The 26,267-nt window shown below is 39.9% G+C and overlaps 1 protein-coding gene across 3 annotated transcripts in view; it reads left to right on the top strand.

Moving 5' to 3' along the window:
• LOC118370066 (gastrula zinc finger protein XlCGF17.1-like) overlaps positions 1 to 26,267 on the top strand; it is a 246,728-nt gene that overhangs the window by 13,176 nt on the left and 207,285 nt on the right. The window contains exons 1-2 of one of the 3 annotated variants that reach the window (XM_035754716.2): positions 5,066 to 5,747; positions 15,828 to 17,183. In XM_035754716.2, coding sequence (XP_035610609.2) covers positions 5,309 to 5,747; positions 15,828 to 16,624 — 1,236 coding nt within the window. In that variant the 5' untranslated portion in view covers positions 5,066 to 5,308 and the 3' untranslated portion in view covers positions 16,625 to 17,183. Of the gene's footprint in view, positions 1 to 5,065; positions 5,748 to 15,827; positions 17,184 to 26,267 lie in introns of those variants that run through there. The other 2 variants (XM_052498856.1, XM_052498855.1) reach the window with 2 other exon arrangements.

The raw sequence follows: 26,267 nt of genomic DNA, 5'->3' as shown, positions 1-26,267 counted from the left end.
TAGGCAAGTTGAGAACAAGTTCTCATTTACAACTGTGACCTGGCCAAGATAAAGCAAAGCAGTTCGACACATACAACAACACAGAGTTACACATGGAGTGTAACAAACATGCAGTCAATAATACAGTAGAAAAATAAGTATATATACAATGTGAGCAAGTGAGGTGAGATAAGGGAGGTGAAGGCAAAAAAAAGGCCATAGTGGCGAAGTAAATACAATATAGCAAGTAAAACACTGGAATGGTAGGTTTGCAGTGGAAGAATGTGCAAAGTAGAAATAGAAATAATGGGGTGCAAAGGAGCAAAATAAATAAATAAATACAGGTAGTTGTTTGGGCTAAATTATAGATTGGCTATGTACAGGTGCAGTAATCTGTGAGCTGCTCTGACAGTATTGGTTGTGTTCATAATAAAAACGAAGTTACTAAGTCTTTAACCACACTGTGTTGTTACACTGGTGAGTTAAAAACTCATGCTTCATACACTTTAACTTTTTGTCTGAAAATAAAATGTTCTTTAACTGCGTCCAGTCAGCAGATGGACTAGATGCCGCTTAGGCCGCCCGTTGTGACTCCGTCAAGAATTCAACAGAGCAAGTTTGTATGAAGATCTGGTTATAAAATGGGTTCATAGTTCAATAGTAATATCCTCTAAAACGCTCTGGTGATGAACTTTGCTGCCCTGTTTCCAGGTGTCCACATGGCCGGGAGAACCTATTCAAGTAAGTAAGTAAATATATTTTGAAAATGTAAAAAAAAAACAATGTATTATTAGCTAACTAGCTACAGTGCAGGCTAACTCAAATGAGCTGCTAAATGAGCTATCTAGCCAACTTCAAATACTGTATAGATAGCTAAGTGAATTAAATATCAGCAACTACCTAACTTCATATTAGCTATCTATCTATTTATCACTGTAAAAGACAAACTCCAAATGCATTTGTAGGTAGCTAGCTAACAGCCATGGAGGAGGGGGGAAAGGATAGCAGCACCAACTGTCAGTGAAAGAGGAGGCTATTCTGGAAAGAGCAGGTACTTTTGTGTTGTTCCTGTCCCTAAAAATATTTTCAATATGGGTGTTTTCTTTTTTTTTGTTGCACAGACATCACACCTTTACCTTATTGTTAGTCATCAATCAGGAGGTGAAATGCAAAACTGACCTTGGATCATTAACTCTGGGACTACTGCATCTATCTTTATTTCAATGTAAAGCATCTCTTTAATAATACTGTTGACCTGACCAAGTGACCTCTCACCTCTGATCATGCTGTGCCCTCTATGTAGCCAGTTCAGATGCAGGAGGGTTTCACCGACACAGCTGATATAACCTAGAGGATTTAGGGAGAAGAGCAGAGAGGGATGAAGTGAAGGAGAGAGACTGTTATTGAGAAAATAAGGTAGTTGAAACTGACCCTGTGTTCAACAGGAATCTGTGTGTGGCCTCACCTGGTGTCCACACCACACTAAGTGGCTGCAGAGTACTTTATGCTGAAAAACATGAACGGACCCACAAGGACAAACAATATAGCGTTATTATAGAAATAATGACGTGTCTTACTATTCTCCATGGTTGGCCCTCTTGCCTATTCTTTGAAGGTGGAAGGAGCCACAGTTATACATCTGAACGTGCTTACTGCACAACACAATCCAACAATCAGATTGATACATGAGTGTGTGGGTTATAGGGTGTCTAATTGTTCTACATTTTCTTCAATATGGGTGATTTAAGATAGCCTGTTTTTTTTTTTTGCACAGACATCACACCCTTACCTAAACAGCACCCTTACCTGAGAAGTAGAAATCAAAGGGAGAGAAACTGGGAATGGAATAACTGCAGTTGACATAGCTAAGTAAATGGAAGAATACTCTTATTGCAATGTGAATGGCTCTTAAAAGAGCCTTCGGTTGTGCATGGTGTAGTCTATGGTGTTAACAGGGAACAGCACACTCGTTGAAGAAGTAGGAGGTGAAGATCTCCTGCACACGGATTGCCTCTTGCTGCGTTGTTGGAGCCCATCCTTGAAACATCCTGCAGAGCAGCAGACTCCTCCTCTGGTCCTCGTGTCCATCCTCATGAAGTTACGCAGGACACAGGTAGCCTTCACACACCTGATGACCCTGGTCACCCAACGCTGCAGTGCCCTACACGTTAACTGTAGGCAATTGTTTTGAAGGAATCTCCTGTTTGCTTATTTATATTCAGTGGCCTGACTGCATCCACTGTCAAAGGCCCATCCTGGTAGATCTGAACCTAATGCAGTTTGGAGTGATCAGATGACAGGAGTCACATTTAGGTGTCAGGTGTAACTGAGGCTGTCGATGCTCCATATCCACTACTTTGAGTGTTGTATATAAATCAAATCAAATTTTGTTAGTTCATAACCCATCATTTATACCTGTTAATTCATAACCCATCATTTATACCTGTTAGTTCATAACCCATATTTATACCTGTTAATTCATAACCCATCATTTATACCTGTTCATAACCCATCATTAATACCTGTTAATTCATAACCCATCATTTATACCTGTTAGATCATAACCCATCATTTATACCTGTTAATTCATAACCCATCATTTATACTTGTTAATTCATAACCCATCATTTATACTTGTTAATTCATAACCCATCGTTTATAACAGTTAGTTCATAACCCATAATTTATACCTGTAAATTCATAACCCATCATTTATACCTGTTAGTACATAACCCATCATGTATATTTATTAGTTCATAACCCATCATTTATATCTATTAGTTCATAACCCATCATTTACACCTGTAAATTCATAACCCATCATTTATACCTGTTAGTACATAACCCATCATTTATATCTATTAGTTCATAGCCCATCATTTATATCTATTAGTTCATAACCCATTATTTATACCTGTTAGTTCATAACCCATCATTTATAACTGTTAGTTCATAACCCATCTTTTATACCTGTAAATTCATAACCCATCATTTATACCTGTTAGTTCATAACCCATCATTTATACCTGTTAGTTCATAACCCATCATTTATACCTGTTAGTTCATAACCCATATTTATACCTGTTAATTCATAACCCATCATTTATACCTGTTCATAACCCATCATTAATACCTGTTAATTCATAACCCATAATTTATACCTGTTAGATCATAACCCATCATTTATACCTGTTAATTCATAACCCATCATTTATACTTGTTAATTCATAACCCATCATTTATACTTGTTAATTCATAACCCATCGTTTATAACAGTTAGTTCATAACCCATAATTTATACCTGTAAATTCATAACCCATCATTTATACCTGTTAGTACATAACCCATCATGTATATTTATTAGTTCATAACCCATCATTTATATCTATTAGTTCATAACCCATCATTTACACCTGTAAATTCATAACCCATCATTTATACCTGTTAGTACATAACCCATCATTTATATCTATTAGTTCATAGCCCATCATTTATATCTATTAGTTCATAACCCATTATTTATACCTGTTAGTTCATAACCCATCATTTATAACTGTTAGTTCATAACCCATCTTTTATACCTGTAAATTCATAACCCATCATTTATACCTGTTAGATCATAACCCATCATTTATACCTGTTAGTTCATAACCCATCATTTATACCTGTTAGTTCATAACCCATCGTTTATACCTGTTAGTTCATAACCCATCATTTATACCTGTTAGTTCATAACCCATCATTTATACCTGTTAGTTCATAACCCATCATTTATACCTGTTAGTTCATAACCCATCATTTATACCTGTTAGTTCATAACCCATCATTTATACATGTTAGTTCATAACCCATCATTTATACATGTTAGTTCATAACCCATAATTCATACCTGTTAATTCATAACCCATCATTTATACCTGTTAATTCATAACCCATCATTTATACCTGTTAATTCATAACCCATCATTTATACCTTTTAGTTCATAACCCATAATTTATACCTGTTAGTTCATAACCCATCATTTATACCTGTTAGTTCATAACCCATCATTTATACCTGTTAGTTCATAACCCATCATTTATACCTGTTAGTTCATAACCCATCATTTATACCTGTTAGTTCATAACCCATCATTTATACCTGTTAATTCATAACCCATCATTAATACCTGTGAATTCATAACCCATCATTTATACCTTTTCCTCGAAAGGGGCGGTTCAGGCAGGCTGGCACGCTCCGTGACCTTACTTCTTACTTGGCAGGAACTAATGGGGATCCAAAATAAACAGCAGCTGCTGCCTTAGCATGAACACAGTCATGTGATACGTGGTATAGAATAGTCCAATCTTAGGAGAGTACATGAGAGGCACTGTACTGTGTATCTGCAGGTGTCTATCTGGTCAAAACCACTGATACAGTTGCCCCTCCACCCTCTGGTGGGATGGACCATGTCTACAGAGAAACCTAGATTCAAATACTTAGATTTGTGTGTATTGGGTAAATGTTGTGAAATTGTTAGATATTACTTGTTAGATTTTACTGCACCGCCAGAGCTAGAAACACAAAAGCATTTCACTACACCCGCAATAACATCTGCTAAACACGTCCATGTGACCAATAAAATGTGATTTTGATTTTAAATAAATGTCCTATTTATCAAAGATGCAAAGGATTTGAATATGTTAAAAGTCCATATTGATACAGAAACACTAAACCGTGATTTATATTTATTAAGAATAAGTTGATTGACAAAGTCATGAAAAAATGGAAGATTTGAATAAACCACATTTTGGCTATGATAAATGATATGCCTCTGGGTTCAAAATGATCCATGTTAGAAGTATGGTTCAATGAAAGTGTGTAGTGGGTGTAAAGTTTGTTTTAAATTCTCACTCATTAAACACGAATAAATCAACACATGCTTCTCTTTGAACGACTTAATATAATATTAAACTTTTATGAAATAAATGAAAAATAAACTTTTGGTTCCTCAACTGCGTTGCCCACCCCAGTCAGCAGATGGCGATGTGCGTATTTTAGGATCAGGCGATGCTGCCAGTGTGACGTATATTCTAGTGGACGGGACGCTCCTTCAACAACAACAGCTAGTCAGACACCTCGATAGCTTTCTAGAAAACACAGCTACAACATTCACTCTCTTTACACTGTTTTGGTGTATATTAGTCGCTGTGTATTAAACACACTTCTGTCGTATGTACTTGTTGGCCCATTTAATTATATAGTTACGTTGTTTGTCAGCTAGCTGGTTTGCTAAGTTAGCTTATTACTAGGCTAGTCGCTAATGCTAGCTAGCTAACATCCCCGACCATGAGTTCACTAAGATACTCTCCTCCTGATATAGAAGAGGCGGTCTGCTGGACGGAGGAAGAAACTCGTGTGAAAGAGGAGGAGGAAGAGGAGGCTGTTACAATACAAAAACAAGAAGAGGGTGAGGCTTTTGCCGTGAAAGAAGAAGAGAAATACGTTTCAGTGAAAGAAGAGGAAGATACGTTCAGAGTGAAAGAGGAGGAGGAAGAGAAGGATGTTACAATACAAAAACAAGTAGAGGGTGAGGCTGTTACCGTGAAAGAAGAAGAGAAAGACGTTTCAGTGAAAGAAGAGGAAGACGCGTTCAGAGTGAAAGAGGAGGAGGATGTTACAGTGAAGGAAGAGAAAGAGGATGTAGTTTATGGAGTGAAAGAGGAGAAGGGGGAGATTACTGTCACATTGGAGGAAGAAGAGGAGGTTGGAGATCTGTTTAACACCAGTAAGTACCATCTCTGTAGTCGTTGAACCTATATGCAGTAAAGGGGTTCTACACTTTAATGTTGTTCTGTAGGAATTGCTGAAGCTACACTGTAACGTGTAGAACATCAAGAGTGGACCATCAACAAAACGTTGGCAATTGATCAAATGCATCCAATGACAATGCCTGAAAGACTGTAATCCTCAATATCTCCTGTTAGCTTAGCCCAATATGTACTCTTAAAGGGACAATCAGCAGTTACATCCATGTTGGGGACTTATACATTAATGGTATGTACTCATTGTTTCTTGAAGAATTCACTTACAAATGCCTCATGAGCATAGTTCAACTGTCGTACCCCATCAAAACCCCAAAATATAAGCTTTTTTTTTACTCCAATGTTTGTCATTAAATAGAAACAAACACTGTATATCCTCAAAACATGGTTAAAACAATAATGTTGATATCATGGATCGTTGCATTTCTCCAGCCCCATCCCTCAGCTTTTTACCAAAATGGGCAGGGAGTACGCTTTGTTATTCTGTCTACTGCTGATTGCGGCCCCAGTTACTCCTCAAGGTCCAAGGACTGTATGTTATTTTCAGAGGTAGACTGGCTCTGGCAGCTTAAATAGTAAAATATTCCATCAAAATGTGAATCGATTCTCAATTGCGATACGTTTCTAAAAACATAAATCACTGTACTTTCTTATCATATCAAAATCATTTCACACAATACTTACATATCACATCAAAATCATTTCACACAATACTTTCATATCACATCAAAATAGGTAACCAGTCACGACTTCCCAAACGCTAAACCAAATTCGTTTCTCATAATTTCTCCTTCCTTCAGGCTTCTTTTTCTTCTTTGGACTTTATATGGCGGTTGGCAACCAACTTTAAGGTGTATTACCAACATGAACTGGACTGGAGTGTGGACCCCAGTTCATTTTTCAATCACCTACGTGGGTATATACCAAGACAGTCATGAAGAGGGCACAACATAACCTTTTCCCCCTCAGGAGACTGAACAGATTTGGCATGGGTACCCAGATCCTCAAAAGGACCAAACCCCCCCCACCCCCTACCCTTTTGTGCACTGCTGCTACTCGCTGGTTGTTTGTTACCTATGCATAGTCACTACGTCCCCACCTTCATGCACACTGACCCGGTGCCCCCTGTACATAGCCTCGTTATTGTTATTCTCATTGTGTTACTTTTTATTATTACTTTTCATTTTCGTCTACTTGGTAAACATTTTCTTCTTCCTGAACTGCACTGCTGGTTAAGGGCTTGTAAGTAAAGCATTTCATGGTAAAGTCTAAGTTGGTGTTTTGACAGATTTGTAAAAATGGTTTGTCATTAAACACTATATATATATATTTTTTTTTTGACACCTCTCTGGACGTGGCCATGTTATTATCCCACACACAGTCTCTGTGGTTCCTATGAACCCCATAATTCCTGGGAATTAGATTTGATTACAAATCGCCCCTGTCTGTTACCACAGAAGGGTTATGTCTGTCCCATTCCCAGCTAGGTTACGAGGCGCTTTGTCTCCAGTACCTATGATTGATTGATAGGGGAAACCTCCATGCTTATTATAGAAAAAGTAATTAGGGGAAAACTATTTTGTAAACTGAAATAAAATAACAAACATGTTTGAAAAACGAAAACTATTCCAAAACTATCTTTGACTCCAAAACTAAAATAGCCTAAAATAATAACCAGCCTGTATTATGTTAAGTTTGAATAATTTATATCTTAACTTTGGGCACAAGTATAATATTTTCTATGTGGTTTTAAAGCTTCTGAATCTGGTGGCTGCTAAATGCTGCCATTGAATGGAAATGTTTCAAATAGACCTAGCTTTTGTATCACTATCACTTGCTATCACCAGAAATACTTTAAGAAATTAGGATATTGGAAACTCCTTTCGATTCGTATTAGTAGCTTAAAGAAAAGAACATTGGCATGAATTACCCTCTGTGAACAAGAAGCACAACATTACAAATATTTTCAAAGATGTGGGCAAATTCTTGTTCTCTGTAATATCGTGTAGCTTTGCAATCATAACATTATGTGCTTTCAAGGAAAATAGGCATGTTTCTCGACTCATACCCTGACTTTAAAAATAGATTTAGTGAGAATTAGCTTAGGATCTGCGTGTCACAGCATGACAATGTCATTTGTCCACAGTCTCTTAGACGGGCGTTTTATACAGTTTGACATTTTCTGGAATAGGTTTTATCTGAAAACATTTTTGTTTACTTGCCTGCCTATTGAATATGGAATGCACTGAAATTCACTGAGATAATTCCTTTGATACAGCAGTAGCAATACAGGAATAAAAATTCTACAGAATAAACAGGAATGCTTATGGGGAGGTGTTGCTGTATACAGTGCATTCGGAAAGTATTCAGACCCCTTGACTTTTTCCACATTTTGTTACGTTAAAGCCTTTTTCTAAAATTGATCAAATTATTTTTCCCCCCTGTCATTTAGCTCATTTATTTGGCACACCTGCATTTGGGGAGTTTCTCCCATCCTTCTTTGCAGATCCTCTCTAGCTCTGTCAAGTTGGATGGGGAACATCACTGCACAGCTATTTTTTGTTCTTTCCAGAGATGTTAGATCGGGCTCAAGTCGGGGCTCTGGCTGGGTCACTCAAGGACATTCAGAGACTTGTCCCGAAGCCACTCCTGTGTTGTCTTGGTTGTGTGCTTAAGGTCGTTGTCCTGTTGGACGATGAACCTTTGTTCCAGTCTGAGGTCCTTAGCACTCTGGAACAGGTCTTTCAGGTTTCCTCCAGACACAACTCTTGGCATTCAGGCCAAAGAGTTCAATCTTGGTTTCATCAAGCCAGTGAATCTTGTTTCTCAGGGTCTACGAGTCCTTGAGGTGCCTTTTGGCAAACTCCGAGCAGGCTGTCATGTTCCTTTTACTGAGGAGTGGTTTCCATCTGGCCACTCTACCATAAAGGCCTGATTGGTGGAGTGCTGAAGAGATGGTTGTCCTTCTGGAAGGTTATCCCATCTCCACAGAGGAACTCTGGAGCTCTGTCAGTGGCCATCAGGTTTTTGGTCACCTCCCTTGGCCCTTCTGAGCGATTTGGGGAGGTGACCAGCTCTAGGCAGAGTATTCCATTTAAAAATGATGGAGGCCACTGTGTTCTTGGCCTCCTTCTTCAATGCTGCAGATTCTTTTTTTAGCCTTCTCCAGATCTGTGCCTCGACACAACCCTGTCTAGGACCTCTAGGGACAGTTCCTTCGACCTCATGGCTTGGTTTTCACTCTGACATGCACTGTCATTTGTGGCACCATATATAGACAGGTGTAAATCATATCCAATCAATTGAATATACCACAGATGGACTCTGAACAAGTTGTCAATACATCTCAAGGAAGATTAATTATTACAAGATGCACCTGAAAGCAATTTCGAGTCTCATAGCAAATGGTATGAATACTTAAGTAAATAATGTATTACCTCTTTTCATTTTGTCATTATGTGCTATTGATGACACCCCTCTGAAACAAGATAGCCTAACCATCAGAAAATATTTATTCCTTAGCCTACTCCTCTCACTGCTGCTTACCTTCTTAAATTCCTTTGTAAATTCTGATGTTATGCTCCTAAACTTTCTGGTAATAGGCTACACCAGCAGTTGTTATACTCCTATAGTTTCTGGTAATAGACTACACAAGCAGTCGTTATGCTCCTATAGTTTCTGGTAATAGACTACACAAGCAGTCGTTATGCTCCTATAGTTTCTGGTAATAGACTACACAAGCAGTCATTATGCTCCTATAGTTTCTGGTAATAGGCTACACCAGCAGTCGTTATGCTCCTATAGTTTCTGGTAATAGGCTACACCAGCAGTCGTTATGCTCCTATAGTTTCTGGTAATAGGTTACACCAGCAGTCAGCAACCTTTTCCATTTGGTGCCAATTTATCTGACCATGTCTACTAATCTGGTGCCAGTTATGATTTTCATATACACATTTTACTGGAACAGTTCAATTGAATTTATAATAGTAATAATAATTATAATAGTTTTTGTATCTCAACACCATTCTCTGTGGTTAATCTACATTCTATTTAAATGAAAATGATTAATACAATTTTTTATTTCCCTTGCTAAGTTTAAATAACCTACATAAAGCCAGAAGATGTTATCATTGTGGCCTGCAGGTAGAAAATATCCTGACGAACTTGAAACATTGTATCAACTATCAACTTGGTCTAGCTGAAAATCCTCATATCAAGCTTGCAACATTGTATAAAATATTCTGGACCCTCAGAGTTTCACGTGCCAGTGAGTTCGGGACAGATACAGCTGTCGGATATTTGTGCAAAGGACAAGAAGTATTCAGGTATTTTATGACATTTCCACTGGATCAGAGCATTACAATATTTCCCTTTCATGCCAAGTGGTTATCAAATGGGTGAGAGCTGGAAATATTTAACGAAAATACTTTGAGGAACTATTGTCATACTCAATTGATTTTGATTAGACTTTTACTTGCTGTTTGAGGTGAAGAAAAATGTATTTGACAAACTCCACAACTCAAATGTAGAACCAGGAACAGATATAGCCCTTGGTTCTCTCCAGACCTGACTGCCCTTGACCAGCACAAAAACATCCTGTGGTGTTCTGCATTAGCATCGAATAGCCCCTGTGATATGCAACTTTTCAGGGAAGTTAGGGGCCAGTATACACAGGCAGTTAGGAAAGCTTAGGCTAGCTTTTTCAAGCAGAATTTTGCATCCTGTAGCACAAACTCAAAAAGGTTCTGGGGCACTGTAAAGTCCATGGAGAATAAGAGCACTTCCTCCCCACTGCATTGAGGCTACGAAACACTGTCACCACTGATAAATCCACGATAATCGAGAATTTCAAAAAGCATTTCTCTACAGCTGGCCATGCTTTCCTCCTGGCTGCCCCAGCCAACAGCTCCCCACCCCCCGCAGCTACTTCCCCAAGCCTCCCCAGCTTCTACTTCACCTATATCCATATAGCTGATGTTCTGAAAGAGCTGCAAAACCTGGACCCATACAAATCAGCTGGGCTAGATAATCTGGTACCTCGCATTCTAAAATTATCCGCCACCTTTGTTGCAACCCCTATTACTAGTCTGTTCAACTTCTCTTTCGTATCATCCGAGATTCCTAAAGATTGGAAAGCTTCCGCGGTCATCCCCCTCTTCAAAGGGGGTGACACTCTTAGACCCAAACTGTTACAGACCTATATCCATCCTGCCCTGCCTTTCTAAACTCTTCGAAAGCCAAGTTAACAAACAGATCACTGACCATTTCGAATCCCACCGTACCGTCTCCGCTGTGCATTCCGGTTTCCGAGCTGGTCACGGGTGCACATCAGCCATGCTCAAGGTACTAAATAATACCATAACCACCATCTATCTATAAAAGACAGTTCTGTGCAGCCGTCTTCATCAACCTGGCCAAGGCTTTCGACTCTGTCAATCACCGTATTCTTATCAGCAGACTCAACAGCCTAGTGTGAAATGTACTCATAAGCAACCTGGAAATGGAGGTTACTCCCCTGAGTTTCCCCCGTTCACATTCAGAATACATTGTGAAAAACTAAAATCTTTGCTCACCATTTTTATATAGCCCTTCTTACATCAGCTAATATCTCAAAGTGCTTATACAGAAACTCAGCCTATAGAGAGAGAGAGAACATTTTTGGACAGAAAATTTCTGATTTTTGCAATGTTACGTAGGTGGAAAAAAGCTGTCCTTGAAACAGTCTTGATATGTTCGTCACAAGAGAGATCAGGGTTTGGGCGCAGATTTCCGATTATAAAAAAAAATATATATATATATATAATTTTTATTTGTATACCTTTATTTAACTAGGCAAGTCAGTTAAGAACACATTCTTATTTACAATGACAGCCTAGGAACTGTGGGTTAACTGCCTTGTTCAGGGGCAGAACGACAGATTTTCACCTTGTCAGCTCAGGGGTGCCAATCTTGCAACCATACAGTTAACTAGTCTAAAGCTCTAACCATTGCACTCCACCAGTAGCCTGCCTGTTACCGTGAATGCAGTAGAAGCCAAGGTAAATTGCTCGATAGCATTAAACTTATCTTATAAAAAACAATCAATCAATCATAATCACTAGTTATAACTACTAATCAGGTTTAGCAGGCAATATTAACCAGGTGAAATTGTAATTTCTCTTGCGTTCATTGCACGCAGAGTCAGAGTATATGCAACAGTTTGGGCTGCCTGGCTCATTGTGAACTAATTTGCCAGAATTCTACGTAATTATGACATACATTGAAGGTTGTGCAATGTAACAAGAATATTTAGACTTAGGGATGCCACCCGTTAGATAAAATACCGAACGGTTCCGTATTTCACTGAAATAATAAACGTTTTGTTTTCGAAATGATAGTTTCCGGATTCAATCATATTAATGACCAAAGGCTTGTTTTTCTGTGTGTTATTATGTTATAATTACGTCTGATTTGATAGAGCAGTCTGACTGAGCAGCAGCAGGCCCGTAATCATTCATTCAAACAGCACTTTCGTGCGTTAGGCCAGCAGCTCTTCGCAAGCACGGAGCTGTTTATGACTTTAAGCCTATCAGCCTAATGGCTGGTGTAACCAATGTGAAATGGCAAGCTAGTTAGCTGGGTGTGCGCTAATACTGTTTCAAACGTCACTCGCTTTTAGATTTGGAGTAGTTATTCCCCTTGCGCTGCAAGGCTTTTGTGGAGTGATGGGTAACGATGCTTCGAGTGTGGCTGTTGTCGATGTGTTCCTGGTTCGAGCCCAGGTAGGGGCGAGGAGAGGGATGGAAGCTATACTGTTACACTGGCAATTCTATAGTGCCTATAAGAACATCCAATAGTCAAAGGTATATGAAATACAAATGGTATAGAGAGAAATAGTCCTATAAATACTATATTAACTACAACCTAAAACCTCTTACCTTGGAATATTGAAATATCATGTTAAAAGGAACCACCAACTTTCATATGTTCTCATGTTTTGAGCAAGGAACTTAAACGCTAGCTTTTTTACATGGCACATATTTTACATGGCACACATTTTTACATGGCACATATTACTTTCTTCTCCAACACTTTGTTTTTGCATTATTTAAACCAAATTGAACATGTTTCATATTTATTTGAGACTAAATTGATTTTGTTGATGTTTTATATTAAGTAAAAATAAGTGTTAATTCAGTATTGTTGTAATTGTCATTATTGCAAATAAATAAATAAATAAAAATCGGCCGATTTAATCGGTATCTGTTTTTTTGGTCCTCCAACACTCGGTATCGGAATCGGCGTGGAAAAATCATAATTAGTCGACCTCTAGTCCAGAGTAACGCCAAGGTCCTTCACAGTTTTATTTGAGACTACTGTTCAACCATCAAGATTAATTGTCAGATTCAACAGAAGATCTCTTTGTTTCTTGGGACCTAGAACAAGCATCTCTGTTTTGTCCGAGTTTAAAAGGTGAACATTTGCAGCCATCCACTTCCTTATGTCTGAAACACAGGCTTCCAGCGAGGGAAATCTTGGGGCTTCACCATGTTTCATCGAAATGTACAGCTGTGTGTCATCCGCATAGCAGTGAAAGTTAACATTATGATTCCGAATGACATCACCAAGAGGTAGATTATATAGTGAAAACAATAGTGGTCCTAAAACGGAACCTTGAGGTACACCGAACAGTACAGTACAGTTGATTTGTCAGTGGACAAACCACCCACAGAGACAAACTGAAATCTTTCCGACTGGTAAGATCTAAACCAGGCCAGAACTTGTCCGTGTAGACCAATTTGGGTTTCCAATCTCTCCAAAAGAATGTGGTGTTTGATGGTATCAAAAGCAACACTAAGGTCTAGGAGCACGAGGACAGATGCAGAGCCTCAGTCTGATGCCATTAAAATGTCATTTACCACCTTCACAAGTGCAGTCTCAGTGCTATGATGGGGTCTAAAGCCAGACTGAAGTGTTTTGAATACATTGTTTGTCTCCAGGAAGACAGTGAGTTGCTGCGCAACAGCTTTTTCTAAACATTTTGAGAGGAATGGGAGATTCGACCGATAGTTTTTAAAATATTTTCTGGGTCAAGGTTTGGCTTTTTCAAGAGAGGCTTTATTACTGCCACTTGTAGTGTTTATTATGTTCAACATAGGAGGGCCAAGCACATGAAGCAGCTCTTTCAGTAGTTTAGTTGGAATAGGGTCCAGTATGCAGCTTGAAGGTTTAGAGGCCATGATTATTTTCATCATTGTGTCAAGACTTGAGTGTCTCCCTTGATCCTAGGTCCTGGCAGAGTTGTGCAGACTCAGGACAACTGAGCTTTGAAGGAATACGCAGATTTAAAGAGGAGTCCGTAATTTGCTTTCTAATGATCTATCTTTTCCTCAAAGAAGTTCATGAATGTATCACTGCTGAAGTGAAAGCCATCTTCTCTTGGGGAATGCTGCTTTTTAGTAAGCTTTGCGACAGTATCAAAAATACATTTCGGATTGTTCTTATTTTCCTCAATTAAATTGGAAAAATAGGGTGATTGAGCAGCAGTGAGGGCTCTTCGATACTGCACGGTACTGTCTTTCCAAGCTAGTCGGAAGACTTCCAGTTTGGTGTGGCACCATTTCCGTTCCAATTGTCTGGAAGCTTGCTTCAGAGCTCGGGTATTTTCTGTATACCGTGGAGCTAGTTTCTTATGACAAATGTTTTTAGTTTTTAAGGGTGCAAGTGCATCTAGGGTATTGCACAAAGTTAAATTGAGTTCCTCAGTTAGGTGGTTAACTGATTTTTGTCCTCTGACATCCTTTGGTAGACGGAGGGAGTCTGGAAGGGCATCCAGGAATCTTTGGGTTGTCTGAGAATTTATAGCACTACTTTTGATGATCCTTGGTTGGGGTCTGAGCAGATTATTTGTTGCGATTGCAAACGTAATAAAATGGTGGTCCGATAGTCCAGGATTATGAGGAAAAAACATTTAGATCCACAACATTTATTCCATGGGACAAAACTAGGTCCAGAGTATGACTGGGGCAGTGAGTAGGTCCGGAGACATGTTGGACAAAACCCACTGAGTCGATGATGGCTCCGAAAGCATTTTGGAGTGGGTCTGTGGACTTTTCCATGTGAATATTAAAGTCACCAAAAATTTGAATATTATCTGCCATGACTACAAGGTCCGATAGGAATTCAGGGAACTCAGTGACGAACGCTGTATACGGCCCAGGAGGCCTGTAAACAGTAGCTATAAAAAGTGATTGAGTAGGCTGTATAGATTTCATGACTAGATGATTTTGTCAAATGAAATTTGCTGTCGGAAATGTTAGCAACTCCTCCACCTTTGCGGGATGCGCGGGGGATATGGTCACTAGTGTAACCAGGAGGTGAGGCCTCATTTAACACTGTAAATTAATCAGGATTAAGCCATATTTCAGTCAGGCCAATCACATCAAGATTATGATCAGTGATTAGTTCATTGACTATAACTGCCTTGGAAGTGAGGGATCTAACATTAAGTAGCCCTATTTTGAGATGAGCGATATCACAATCTCTTTCAATAATGACAGGAATGGAGGATTTTATTCCAGTGAGATTGCTAAAGGGAACACCGCCATGTTTATTTTTGCCCACCCTAGGTCGAGGCACAGACACGGTCTCAATGGGGATAGCTGAGCTGACTGCTCTGACTGTGCTTGTGGCTATCGGTTTCCTCATTAGCAGGGAGGAGTTTCTGCATTCAAATGATGTGTGCATCGCCCTCGTGCCTCAATTTTATTTAACACAGAAAGGGGCCTATATTGGAGACCAAACGTTGTCTGGCACACTGCTTAGAGTTTCAGCAACTTTAACTTATTTCTAACCTACAATCATCAATTTTACTACTAATGTGAAAACAAGCCAAAATATGACTATTCTAGCTCATTTTAAGACAATTGTCAAATAATTTGAACATTGATTACAGACGTCAATTGTTGTACAACATCATGGCTACTCTGTTGCCATCACCTTTTACAGTGAATTTCTGCTGTTGTAGGCCTTTAATCATCGGTCTGACTTTGTCGTTCACACAGGAGAGAGACGTGACTATTGTGGACCTCATGATGCTGACGAGGCAGAGGAGAGTCTCTCCAGATCAGAACACCTCAAGAAACACCTGCAGAAATCCACAGGAAAGAGAACTCACTGCTGCTCCGATCATGGGAAGAGATTCACCTCCTCATCAGGCATTCATCAGAGAATCCACACGGGAGAGAAATATTTTAGCTGTACTCAATGTGGGATGAGTTTTACTACATCTAGCCATCTTATTGTACACCAGAGAACACACACAGGAGAAAAACCTTATATCTGTGATCAATGTGGGAAGCGTTTTGTTCAATCTAGCGATCTGACAGTGCACCAGAGAATACACACAGGAGAGAAACCCTATAGCTGTGATCAATGTGGGAAAAGTTTTATTACATCTAACATTCTGACTCGACACCAGAGAAGACACACAGGAGAGAAACCTTATAGCTGTGGTCAATGTGGGAAGAGTTTTACTGAATCTAGCAATCTGACTCTACACCAGAGAACACACACAGGAGAGAAACCTTATAGCTGTGGTCAATGTGGGAAGAGTTTTACTACATCTAGTCATCTGACTGTACACCAGAGAACACACACAGGAGAGAAACCTTATAGCTGTGGTCAATGTGGGAAGAGTTTTGGTCAATCTGGCCATCTAACAGTGCACCAAAGAAGACACACAGAAGAGAAACCCTATAGCTGTGATCAATGTGGGAAGAGTTTTATTACATCTAACATTCTGACTCGACACCAGAGAACACACACAGGAGAGAAACTTCATAGCTGTGACCAGAGATAATCTGATAAAAGATCTCTGATCAAATATCAGAAAATACATGGAGTTGTTTCATGATATCAATGAATTAATGTCTCAATGTAGAATGTTTTAACATTGTAGTAGGAGTATTTTAATAATGTCACAATGTAGAAGCCTAAACGTTTGCCCCCTTTTCTATTGATTTCAGCATGATATGGATATTAGCCCCAGGGGGAAAATCTTTAACAAAAAGTGACTAACAAAAAAAAGAGTTGTGTTACACTTACCACGTTGGTGACCCACTTGAATAGAAATCCAACACTTCAAAATGTAGCTAGCTGTTTTCTACAAATGATCCTCTAACCAGTGATGTACACATTATTTTGAGATTCCGTGTGGTTTTTGAGCTGTTAGTTTTAACAGGACGTGCAACCTCCTCTCTCTCCTCTCAGCACAATTGATTTCTACATGATATTGATGAGTGAGGACAAATAAGTGTTGCGTTCCTTTGTTTAGCGACCCCTACATTTAAATGCATCACTCCAGAATGTAGCTGACTGTCTTCTTCAGGTTGTCCTCTAACCAGTGAGGTAAAAAATATCTCCCATTTCCATGTGTTTTTTTTAGTTGTGTTAGTTTCAACAGCACGTGCAACCTGATTTCCCCCCTAATCGATATCAGTGATTTATTGCTACTTGTGAAAACATAGCGTTTTTGGTGCTTGTGCAGTTTATAAGGTGCTTGTTTAAAAAAACACAAGTAATATGATTATTGTGGCAGATGTTTGTGTATATAGTACATCTTATGTTTAGGTTTTCAATTAATCACAAACTGTTTCTGCACATTGGTTATTGATTTGGACACGTTAAACTGTGTTTTGACATTGGGACACCTCGCAATTGAAAAGAAGACTATGTCCAGCGTCCAATATTACTTTGCTTGTAGTTGAAAGTGAAAGTTTAAAATCTGTATTTTTCGGGTCGTTTGTTAAATGACTTGAAAACGACTTAATTTCAACGTACTTTCAGGTAGCCTGGTGGTTAGAGCGTTGGGCCAGTAACCGAAAGGTTGCTGGATCGAATCCCTGAGCTGACAAGGTACAAATATGTCGTTCTTGCCAGTTAACCCACTGTTCCCCGGTAGGCCGTCATTGTAAATAAGAATTTGTTCTTAACTGACATGCATAGGTGAACAAATTATATATATATACACATGGACGCAGTATAATCAATTGTATTAACAATCCTACATCACTACAGTATTTCTTTACAACATTCAAGTGCTAATTGTCTTTATTCCACTACTGAAGAAGCATAACTCAAATCACCTACTCATATTTCAAACATCCAGCCTGACATATACATGTTTTATTATTCCATGCCTCACCATTAAGTTAATTATTGCCAATACATATTAACAAAGGGGTGACATTGGGGACTGGGCCCAGATCCAACAACATGCCTGTCGAGTGAACCCTGAAAAGAGAGAGAAGCCAAATGTACTTTTGTTTGCCTCTTCTTGGGCAGATTTAGTGAGTCTCATGGTGGGTGTCTTTTAGGTCCCAGTTGTTGTCACTAGTCAACTTTCAGTGGACACCCCCATAGTGTCTTTCAGAGCCCCTCCTAAAACCCCACGTGTTTTGTTAGTTCCCTCTTCTGTTTAAGGGACCTCCTAAAAAGAACAAGCTTATATTTGGGTTGGATATTGCATTCAATTAATATTTTAATCAATGGCATTTCCTTAGGGTGCTCATTAGTCTTTCAGTTGTTGTTATTCTGTTTGTTGTGTGGTAAATATTTCTGTTTATTTTCATTGTATTTTCCTGTGAAGCCATTGTGTTGCATCCATGTCAGAAATGTGCTGTATAAATAAAGCTTTATTTGATTTCAACAAATGAACCCAATGAGTGACCAATCAACAGACTCTTGGTCCCTCTTAGTATGTAAATCAGTATCAATCCCACTTTTCCAGCCTGCTGAAGGTGTGGTGGAGTTGTAAACACCACCCCCGGCTCTACCAGGGGCTTGAGGTGGTCTCCCACAGCTCTGTGGCCTTGTCGTTCCATTTCTTGACTGCCCCTGTAACACAGAAAGAAACATTTAGTCATGTTATATAAAACACTCAAAGTAATGGATATGGAGCATCTATGGCCTCAGTTACACCTGGCACCTAAATGTGACTTCTGTCATCTGATCACTCCAAGCTGCATTAGGTTCAGATCTACCAGGATGAGCCTTTGACATAGTCTGGATACAGTCAGGCCACCAAATATGCATAAGCAATGTAATACATTCTACACAAATGACATTCAGAAATCAAATGTTGTTGGTCACATACAGGTGTTCTGCAGATGTTGTTGCAGGTGTAGTGATAGAGGAATTCTAAATTCCTTTAATGTTTTAATTGCCAATACCAATTAGCACTCATTTCTAATTAATTTAATGAGTTGTAAGTTCATTAATTATGCATGAAGTAGATTGAGACCAGTCTTAAAAGCCAGGTTAAAGAGCGTTTAATTCCAGAGAGTACTAACCCATACACAGAATTCCACAGGTTATAAACTCAAAATGACATCATCAGTTTCCCACGATAGCCCCGTTGTTTTTTTGTTTAGGTCCGGAGATGCTTTCTACTCCCCTCATAAACCAGACATTACAACCTGTCTAAAAGATACAGATTTCTCTCACCAATGGAACAAAACCCAAACATTCTTATCTTGTCTGAAAAGCTTTTTCTCCCCCTTGACCTTCCCAAGAGGCACAGACAATCAAATTAGTTCTGCTTACATTTTCAGTAACAGCTTAACCAATAACCTTTACTTTTCATATCATAACATAATAGTATTAGAATAAATGGTTTCTAATCATTAACGAATACATAATTGATCATCTAAACTATATTTTCCTCTATCATGTAGCTAAATGCTTTCTAGTTCCCACAGTGCAGTAATATCGAACTAAATGCTTGTGTTCCTAGCTCCAACAATACAGTAATATGTAACTAAATGCTTGTGTTCCTAGCTCCAACAGTACAGTAATATCTAACTAAATGCTTGTGTTCCTAGCTCCAACAATGCAGTAATATCTAACTAAATGCTTGTGTTCCAAGCTCCAACAGTGAAGTAATATCTAACTAAATGTGTGTGTTCCTAGCTCCAACAGTACAGTAATATCTAACTAAATGCTTGTGTTCCTAGCTCCAACAGTGCAGTAATATCTAACTAAATGCTTGTGTTCCAAGCTCCAACAGTGAAGTAATATCTAACTAAATGTGTGTGTTCCTAGCTCCAACAGTACAGTAATATCTAACTAAATGCTTGTGTTCCTAGCTCCAACAGTGCAGTAATATCTAACTAAATGATTGTGTTCCTAGCTCCAACAGTACAGTAATTTCTAACTAAATGTTTGTGTTCCTAGCTCCAACAGTGCAGTAATTTCTAACTAAATGATTGTGTTCCTAGCTCCAACAGTACAGTAATATCTAACTAAATGCTTGTGTTCCTAGCTACAACAGTACAGTAATATCTAACTAAATGATTGTGTTCCTAGCTACAACAGTACAGTAATATCTAACGAAATGATTGTGTTCCTAGCTACAACAGTACAGTAATATCTAACTAAATGATTGTGTTCCTAGCTACAACAGTACAGTAATATCTAACGAAATGATTGTGTTCCTAGCTCCAACAGTACAGTAATTTCTAACTAAATGCTTGTGTTCCTAGCTCCAACAGTACAGTAATTTCTAACTAAATGCTTGTGTTCCTAGCTCCAACAGTGCAGTAATTTCTAACTAAATGCTTGTGTTCCTATCTCCAACAGTAATATCTAACTAAATGCTTGTCTTCCTAGCTCCAAAAGTGCAGTAATATCTAACTAAATGCTTGTGTTTCTAGCTCCAACAGTACAGTAATATCTAACAATTTCACAACAAATACCTAACACACACAAATCTAAGTAAAGGAAAAAGAATATAAAAATACATGGACGAGCGATGTCAGAGCAAAATAGACAGATATAGTAGAATAGGATAGAATACAGTATATACATATGAGATAAGTAATGCCAGATATGTAAACATTATTAAAGTGTTCCATTCCTTAAAGTGGCCAATGTTTTCAAGTCTGTATGTAGGCAGCAGCCGCTCTGTGTTAGTGATGGCTATTTAACAGTCTGATGGCCTTGAGATTGAAAAACAGCTTCTGTCTCTCGGTCCCAGCTTTGATGCACCTGTATTGACCTCGCCTTCTGGATGATAGCGGGGTGAACAGGCAGTGGCTCGTGTAATAACAAAGAACAAATGTGTGTGCCTGAGGGGAAATGAACTTTTATACAGCCAAAATGGGTGAGAAATTACACCAATATCAGTGGACAATTTGCACGAATGTAAATAAATATAGATGATGGAACATATTCCCTTTTGCTAACGTGATGAACCGCTAAGTGGACGTAAATATTTACCATCTAAACCATGTGTGACCTCTCACCTCTCTGGCTGTAGAAGTGTTCCTCCTAACCAGTCCCTCAACAGCTCTCTGACCGAGCTCCACCCTCACTGGGTCTTCAGAGGAGAGGAAGGCTGAGGAGGGATGGAAGGATGAATGGATCAGTCAGTCAAAGTGTAGAGCTGCTGTCCATGCTGTCTGACAAAATCACTATTTTAATAGTTCATTAAAGTAAATAAGGCTTTATGAGTTGCTGAGTACCAACAATCAATCACTTAGATCATGTATTTTCAGGTAGAGATACATCCTTGGGACGTCCCTAGCCCATTGAAGTTGACATTTAAATGGTTAAGGTAGGGGTTAAGGTTAGGGTTTATCTCCTTAGTTTTGTTGACGTTGAGTGTGAGGTTATTTTCCTGACACCACACTCCGAGGGCCCTCACCTCCTCCCTGTAGGCCGTCTCGTCTTTGTTGGTAATCAAGCCTACCACTGTTGTGTCATCCGCAAACTTGATGATTGAGTTGGAGGCGTGCTAGGCCACGCAGTCGTGGTTGAACAGGGAGTACAGGAGAGGGCTCAGAACGCCCCCTTGTGGGGCCCCAGTGTTGAGGATCAGTGGGGTGGAGATGTTGTTGCCTACCCTCACCACCTGGGGACGGCCCGTCAGGAAGTCCAGTACCCAGTTGCACAGGGCGGGGTCGAGACCCAGGGTCTCGAGCTTGATGACGAGCTTGGAGGGTACTATGGTGTTAAATGCCGAGCTGTAGTCGATGAACAGCATTCTCACATAGGTATTCCTCTTGTCCAGATGGGTTAGGGCAGTGTGCAGTGTGATTGAGATTGCATTGTCTGTGGACCTATTTGGGTGGTAAGCAAATTGGAGTGGGTCTAGGGTGTCAGGTAGGGTGGAGGTGATATGGTCCTTGACTAGTCTCTCAAAGCACTTCATGATGACGGAAGTGAGTGCTACGGGGCGGTAGTTGTTTAGCTCAGTTACCTTAGCTTTCTTGGGAACAGGAACAATGGTGGCCCTCTTGAAGCATTTGGGAACAACAGACTGGGATAGGGATTGATTGAATATGTCCGTAAACACACCAGCCAGCTGGTCTGCGCATGCTCTGAGGGCGCGGCTGGGGATGCCATCTGGGCCTGCAGCCTTGCGAGGATTGACACGTTTAAATGTTTTCCTCACTTCGGCTGCAGTGAAGGAGAGTCCGCATGTTTTAGTTTCGGGCCGTGTCAGTGGCACTGTATTGTCCTCAAAGCGGGCAAAACAGTTATTACTCTGCCTGGGAGCAAGACATCCTGGTCCGTGACGGGGCTGGTTTTCTTTTTGTAATCCGTGATTGACTGTAGACCCTGCCACATACCTCTTGTGTCTGAGCCTTTGAATTGAGATTCTACTTTGTCTCTATACTGACGCTTAGCTTGTTTGATTGCCTTGCGGAGGGAATAGTTACACTGTTTGTATTCGGTCATGTTTCCGGTCACCTTGCCCTGATTAAAAGCAGTGGTTCGCGCTTTCAGTTTCATGCGAATGCTGCCATCAATCCACGGTTTCTGGTTTGGGAATGTTTTAATCGTTGCTATGGGAACGACATCTTCAACGCACGTTCTAATGAACTCGTTCACCGAATCAGCGTATTCGTAAATGTTGTTGTCTGACGCAATATGAAACATATCCCAGTCCACGTGATGGAAGCAATCTTGGAGTGTGGAATCAGATTGGACGGACCAGCGATGAACAGACCTCAGCGCGGGAGCTTCTTGTTTTAGTTTCTGTCTGTAGGCAGGGATCAACAAAATGGATTCGTGGTCAGCTTTTCCGAAAGGAGAGCGGGGCAGGGCCTTATATGCATCGCGGAAGTTGGAATAGCAATGATCCAAAGTTTTTCCAGCCCTGGTTGCGTAATCAATATGCTGATAAAATTTAGGGAGTCTTGTTTTCAGATTAGCCTTGTTAAAATCCCCAGCTGCAATGAATGCAGCCTACGGATATATGGATTCCAGTTTGCAAAGAGTCAAATAAAGTTTGTTCAGAGCCATCGATGTGTTTGCTTGGGGGGGAATTTAATATACGTCTGTGATTATAATCGAAGAGAATTCCCTTGGTAGATAATGCGGTCGACATTTGAATGTGAGGAATTCTAAATCAGGTGAACAGAAGGACTTGGCTGGCTGCACCGACTCCGATAGCGTCTCTCCAGTGAGCCATGTTTCCGTGAAGCAAAGAACGTTACAGTCTCTGATGTCCCTCTGGAATGCTACCCTTGCTCGGATTTCATCAAGCTTGTTGTCAAGAGACTGGACATTGGCGAGAAGTATGCTAGGGAGTGGTGCACGATGTGCCCGTCTCCGGAGTCTGACCAGAAGGCCGCTTCGTTTCCCCCTTTTACGAAGTCGTTTTTTTGGGTCGCCGGCTGGGATCCATTCCGTTGTCCTGGGTGAAAGGCAGAACACAGGATCCGCTTCGCGAAAGTCATATTCTTGGTCGTACTGATGGTGAGTTGACGCTGCTCCTCTATTCAGTAGTTCTTCTCGACTGTATGTAATGAAACCTAAGATGACCTGAGGTACCAATGTAAGAAATAACATGTAAAAAACTAAAACTACATAGTTTCCTAGGAACGCGAAGCGAGGCGGCCATCTCTGTCGGCGCCGGACAGAGATGTGTGAATTTAAGTGTGCTCTCTCTAATTCTCTCTTTCTTTCTCTCTCTCGGAGGACCTGAGCCCTAGGACCATGCCTCAGGACTACCTGACATGATGACTCCTTGCTCTCCCCAGTCCACCTGGCTGTGCTGCTGCTCCAGTTTCAACTGTTCTGCCTTATTATTATTGGACCATGCTGGCCATTTATGAACATTTGAACATCTTGGCCATGTTCTGTTATAATCTCCACCCGGCACAGCCAGAAGAGGACTGGCCACCCCACATAGCCTGGTTCCTCTCTAGGTTTCTTCCTAGGTTTTGGCATTTCTAGGGAGTTTTTCCTAGCCACCGTGCTTCTACACCTGCATTGCTTGCTGTTTGGGGTTTTAGACTGGGTTTCTGTACAGCACTTTGAGATATCAGCTGATGTACGAAGGGCTATGTAAATAAATTTGATTTGATTGGATTTGAACTGAATCAAAGATGGCGGACAGAAATACTAGGATGGAAGCAAATGTAAGGGACAAAAAAATAATGTAAGAGATTATAACATCTTAACGAATCATGCAAAAACATGTACAGTTGACAGGAATGTTATGATGATAATAATAATTGTATACCTATGGATGTGTAGCTAGCTATCTAGCCGATCTGTGTATGGACACAAACGTTTGGTATACATATGAGTTCAGAACAAAGCTATGAACCTCAGCTATCATAGCCAGTTGTATCAACTTCAAAACACCCTGAACGAAATTAATGAAGCCTCTGGATTGAGTAGAATATAATATCATGTTGTGCCAAGGATGAAGTCGTGTATATATATGTAGTTATTACCATGCATGAGATCCCCACATTGTAGCCTGTACATGTAATATATTCACTGATCATGTACTCTACCTTGGTAAATAAAGGTGCAGTTTAGGTATGAATGTCTTTGCGATTATTTTTCAGTCATATCCAATACCAGGAGAATCAAACTCCAGTCTTTGAATGACGCTGTGTCTACATGTCTGTATTACAATTATACACTTTAACAGTGTTTACCAATCTTAGTCCTGGGACATCAATGGTTATAGAAATATAATTATATATAAATATATAAATATAATTTATAGAAATATAGAATATAGAAATATAATTTAAAAAACAGTACACTACACTTCCTATGCATAATATAAACTCAATATCTAATGCCCTTCATCTGCATTGATCTGATAAACACAGGATAGGTGGAGTATTTAATCAAATTAGACTTAATTTCAACCAGTAGAGAATGTGAAACGCTTTATTGAAAAGATCATTATCCAAATAAATGTCATTCTGTACTTCAATGCACATCTGTTGTGCATTATAAAGAAAGAGGTGGCGGGAGAGGTGTTACAGACAGAAAGGGAAAGAGGTAAGCACATAGGAGCAGGGACGGCAGCACATGATTAATGAATCACAGTGCTACATATTCTCTCAGTTCATCACAATTACATAATAGTGTCTCACGTCGGCACAAAGTGTATCTTAAAAGCAGGCGAGCTGGTGATGATGGGACTGTGGGTTGGCATCCTCTCACATCAAAACATATCTACAGACGAGAGGCCGATGGAGAGAGATAACATGTTTAAGCCTTGTGTTTTTATTTTTTTCCCCCAACATTTTTAGTCATCAATCAGGAGGTGAAATGCAAAACTGACCTTGGATCATTAACTCTGGGACTACTACATCTCTATCTGTATTTCAATGTAAAGCATCTCTTTAATAATACTTCCTGTTGACCTTACCAAGTGACCTCTCACCTCTGATCATGCTGTGCCCTCTATGTAGCCAGTTCAGATGCAGGAGGGCTTCACCGACACAGCTGATATAACCTAGAGGATTTAGGGAGAAGGGGAGAGAGGGATGAAGTGAAGGAGAGAGACTGTTATTGAGAAAATAAGGTAGTTAAAGTGACAGTGTTCAACAGGAATCTGTGTGTGGCCTCACCTGGTGTCCACACCACACTAAGTGGCTGCAGAGTACTTCATGCGCACAAGGACATACAATATAGCGTAGTTATAGAAATAATGAAGTGCCTTACTATTCTCCATGGATGCCCCTCTTGCCTATTCTTTGAAGGTGGAAGGATTCACAGTCATCAATCAGATTGATACATGAGTGTGTAGGTGTGGGTCGTAGGGTGTCTAATTGTTCTAAATTTTTTCAACATGGGTGATTTAAAATAGCCTGTTTTGTTTTTGCACAGACATCACACCCTTACCTAAACAGCACCCTCACCTGAGAAGTACAAATCAAAGGGAGAGAAACTGTGAATGGAATAACTGCAGTTGACATAGCTAAGTAAATTGAAGAATACTCTTATTGCAATGTGAATGGCTCTTAAAAGAGCCTTTGGTTGTGCATAGTGTAGTCTATGGTGTTGCCAGGGAACAGCGCCCCCTTTGAAGAAGTAGGAGGTGAAGATCTCATGCACACGGATTGTCTCTCTTGCTGCGTTGTTAGACACCATCCTTGAAACATCCTGCAGAGCAGCAGACTTCTCCTCTGGCACACAGCGGTAGCTGCAGATCCCCTCCTGGTCCTCGTGTCCATCCTCAT

The sequence above is a fragment of the Oncorhynchus keta genome, chromosome 37, assembly GCF_023373465.1.
Source record: "Oncorhynchus keta strain PuntledgeMale-10-30-2019 chromosome 37, Oket_V2, whole genome shotgun sequence".
In the NCBI taxonomy this organism is placed as follows: domain Eukaryota; kingdom Metazoa; phylum Chordata; class Actinopteri; order Salmoniformes; family Salmonidae; genus Oncorhynchus; species Oncorhynchus keta.
Note: the sequence above shows the minus strand (reverse complement) of the source record. Positions and strands in the feature narration are given on the sequence as shown.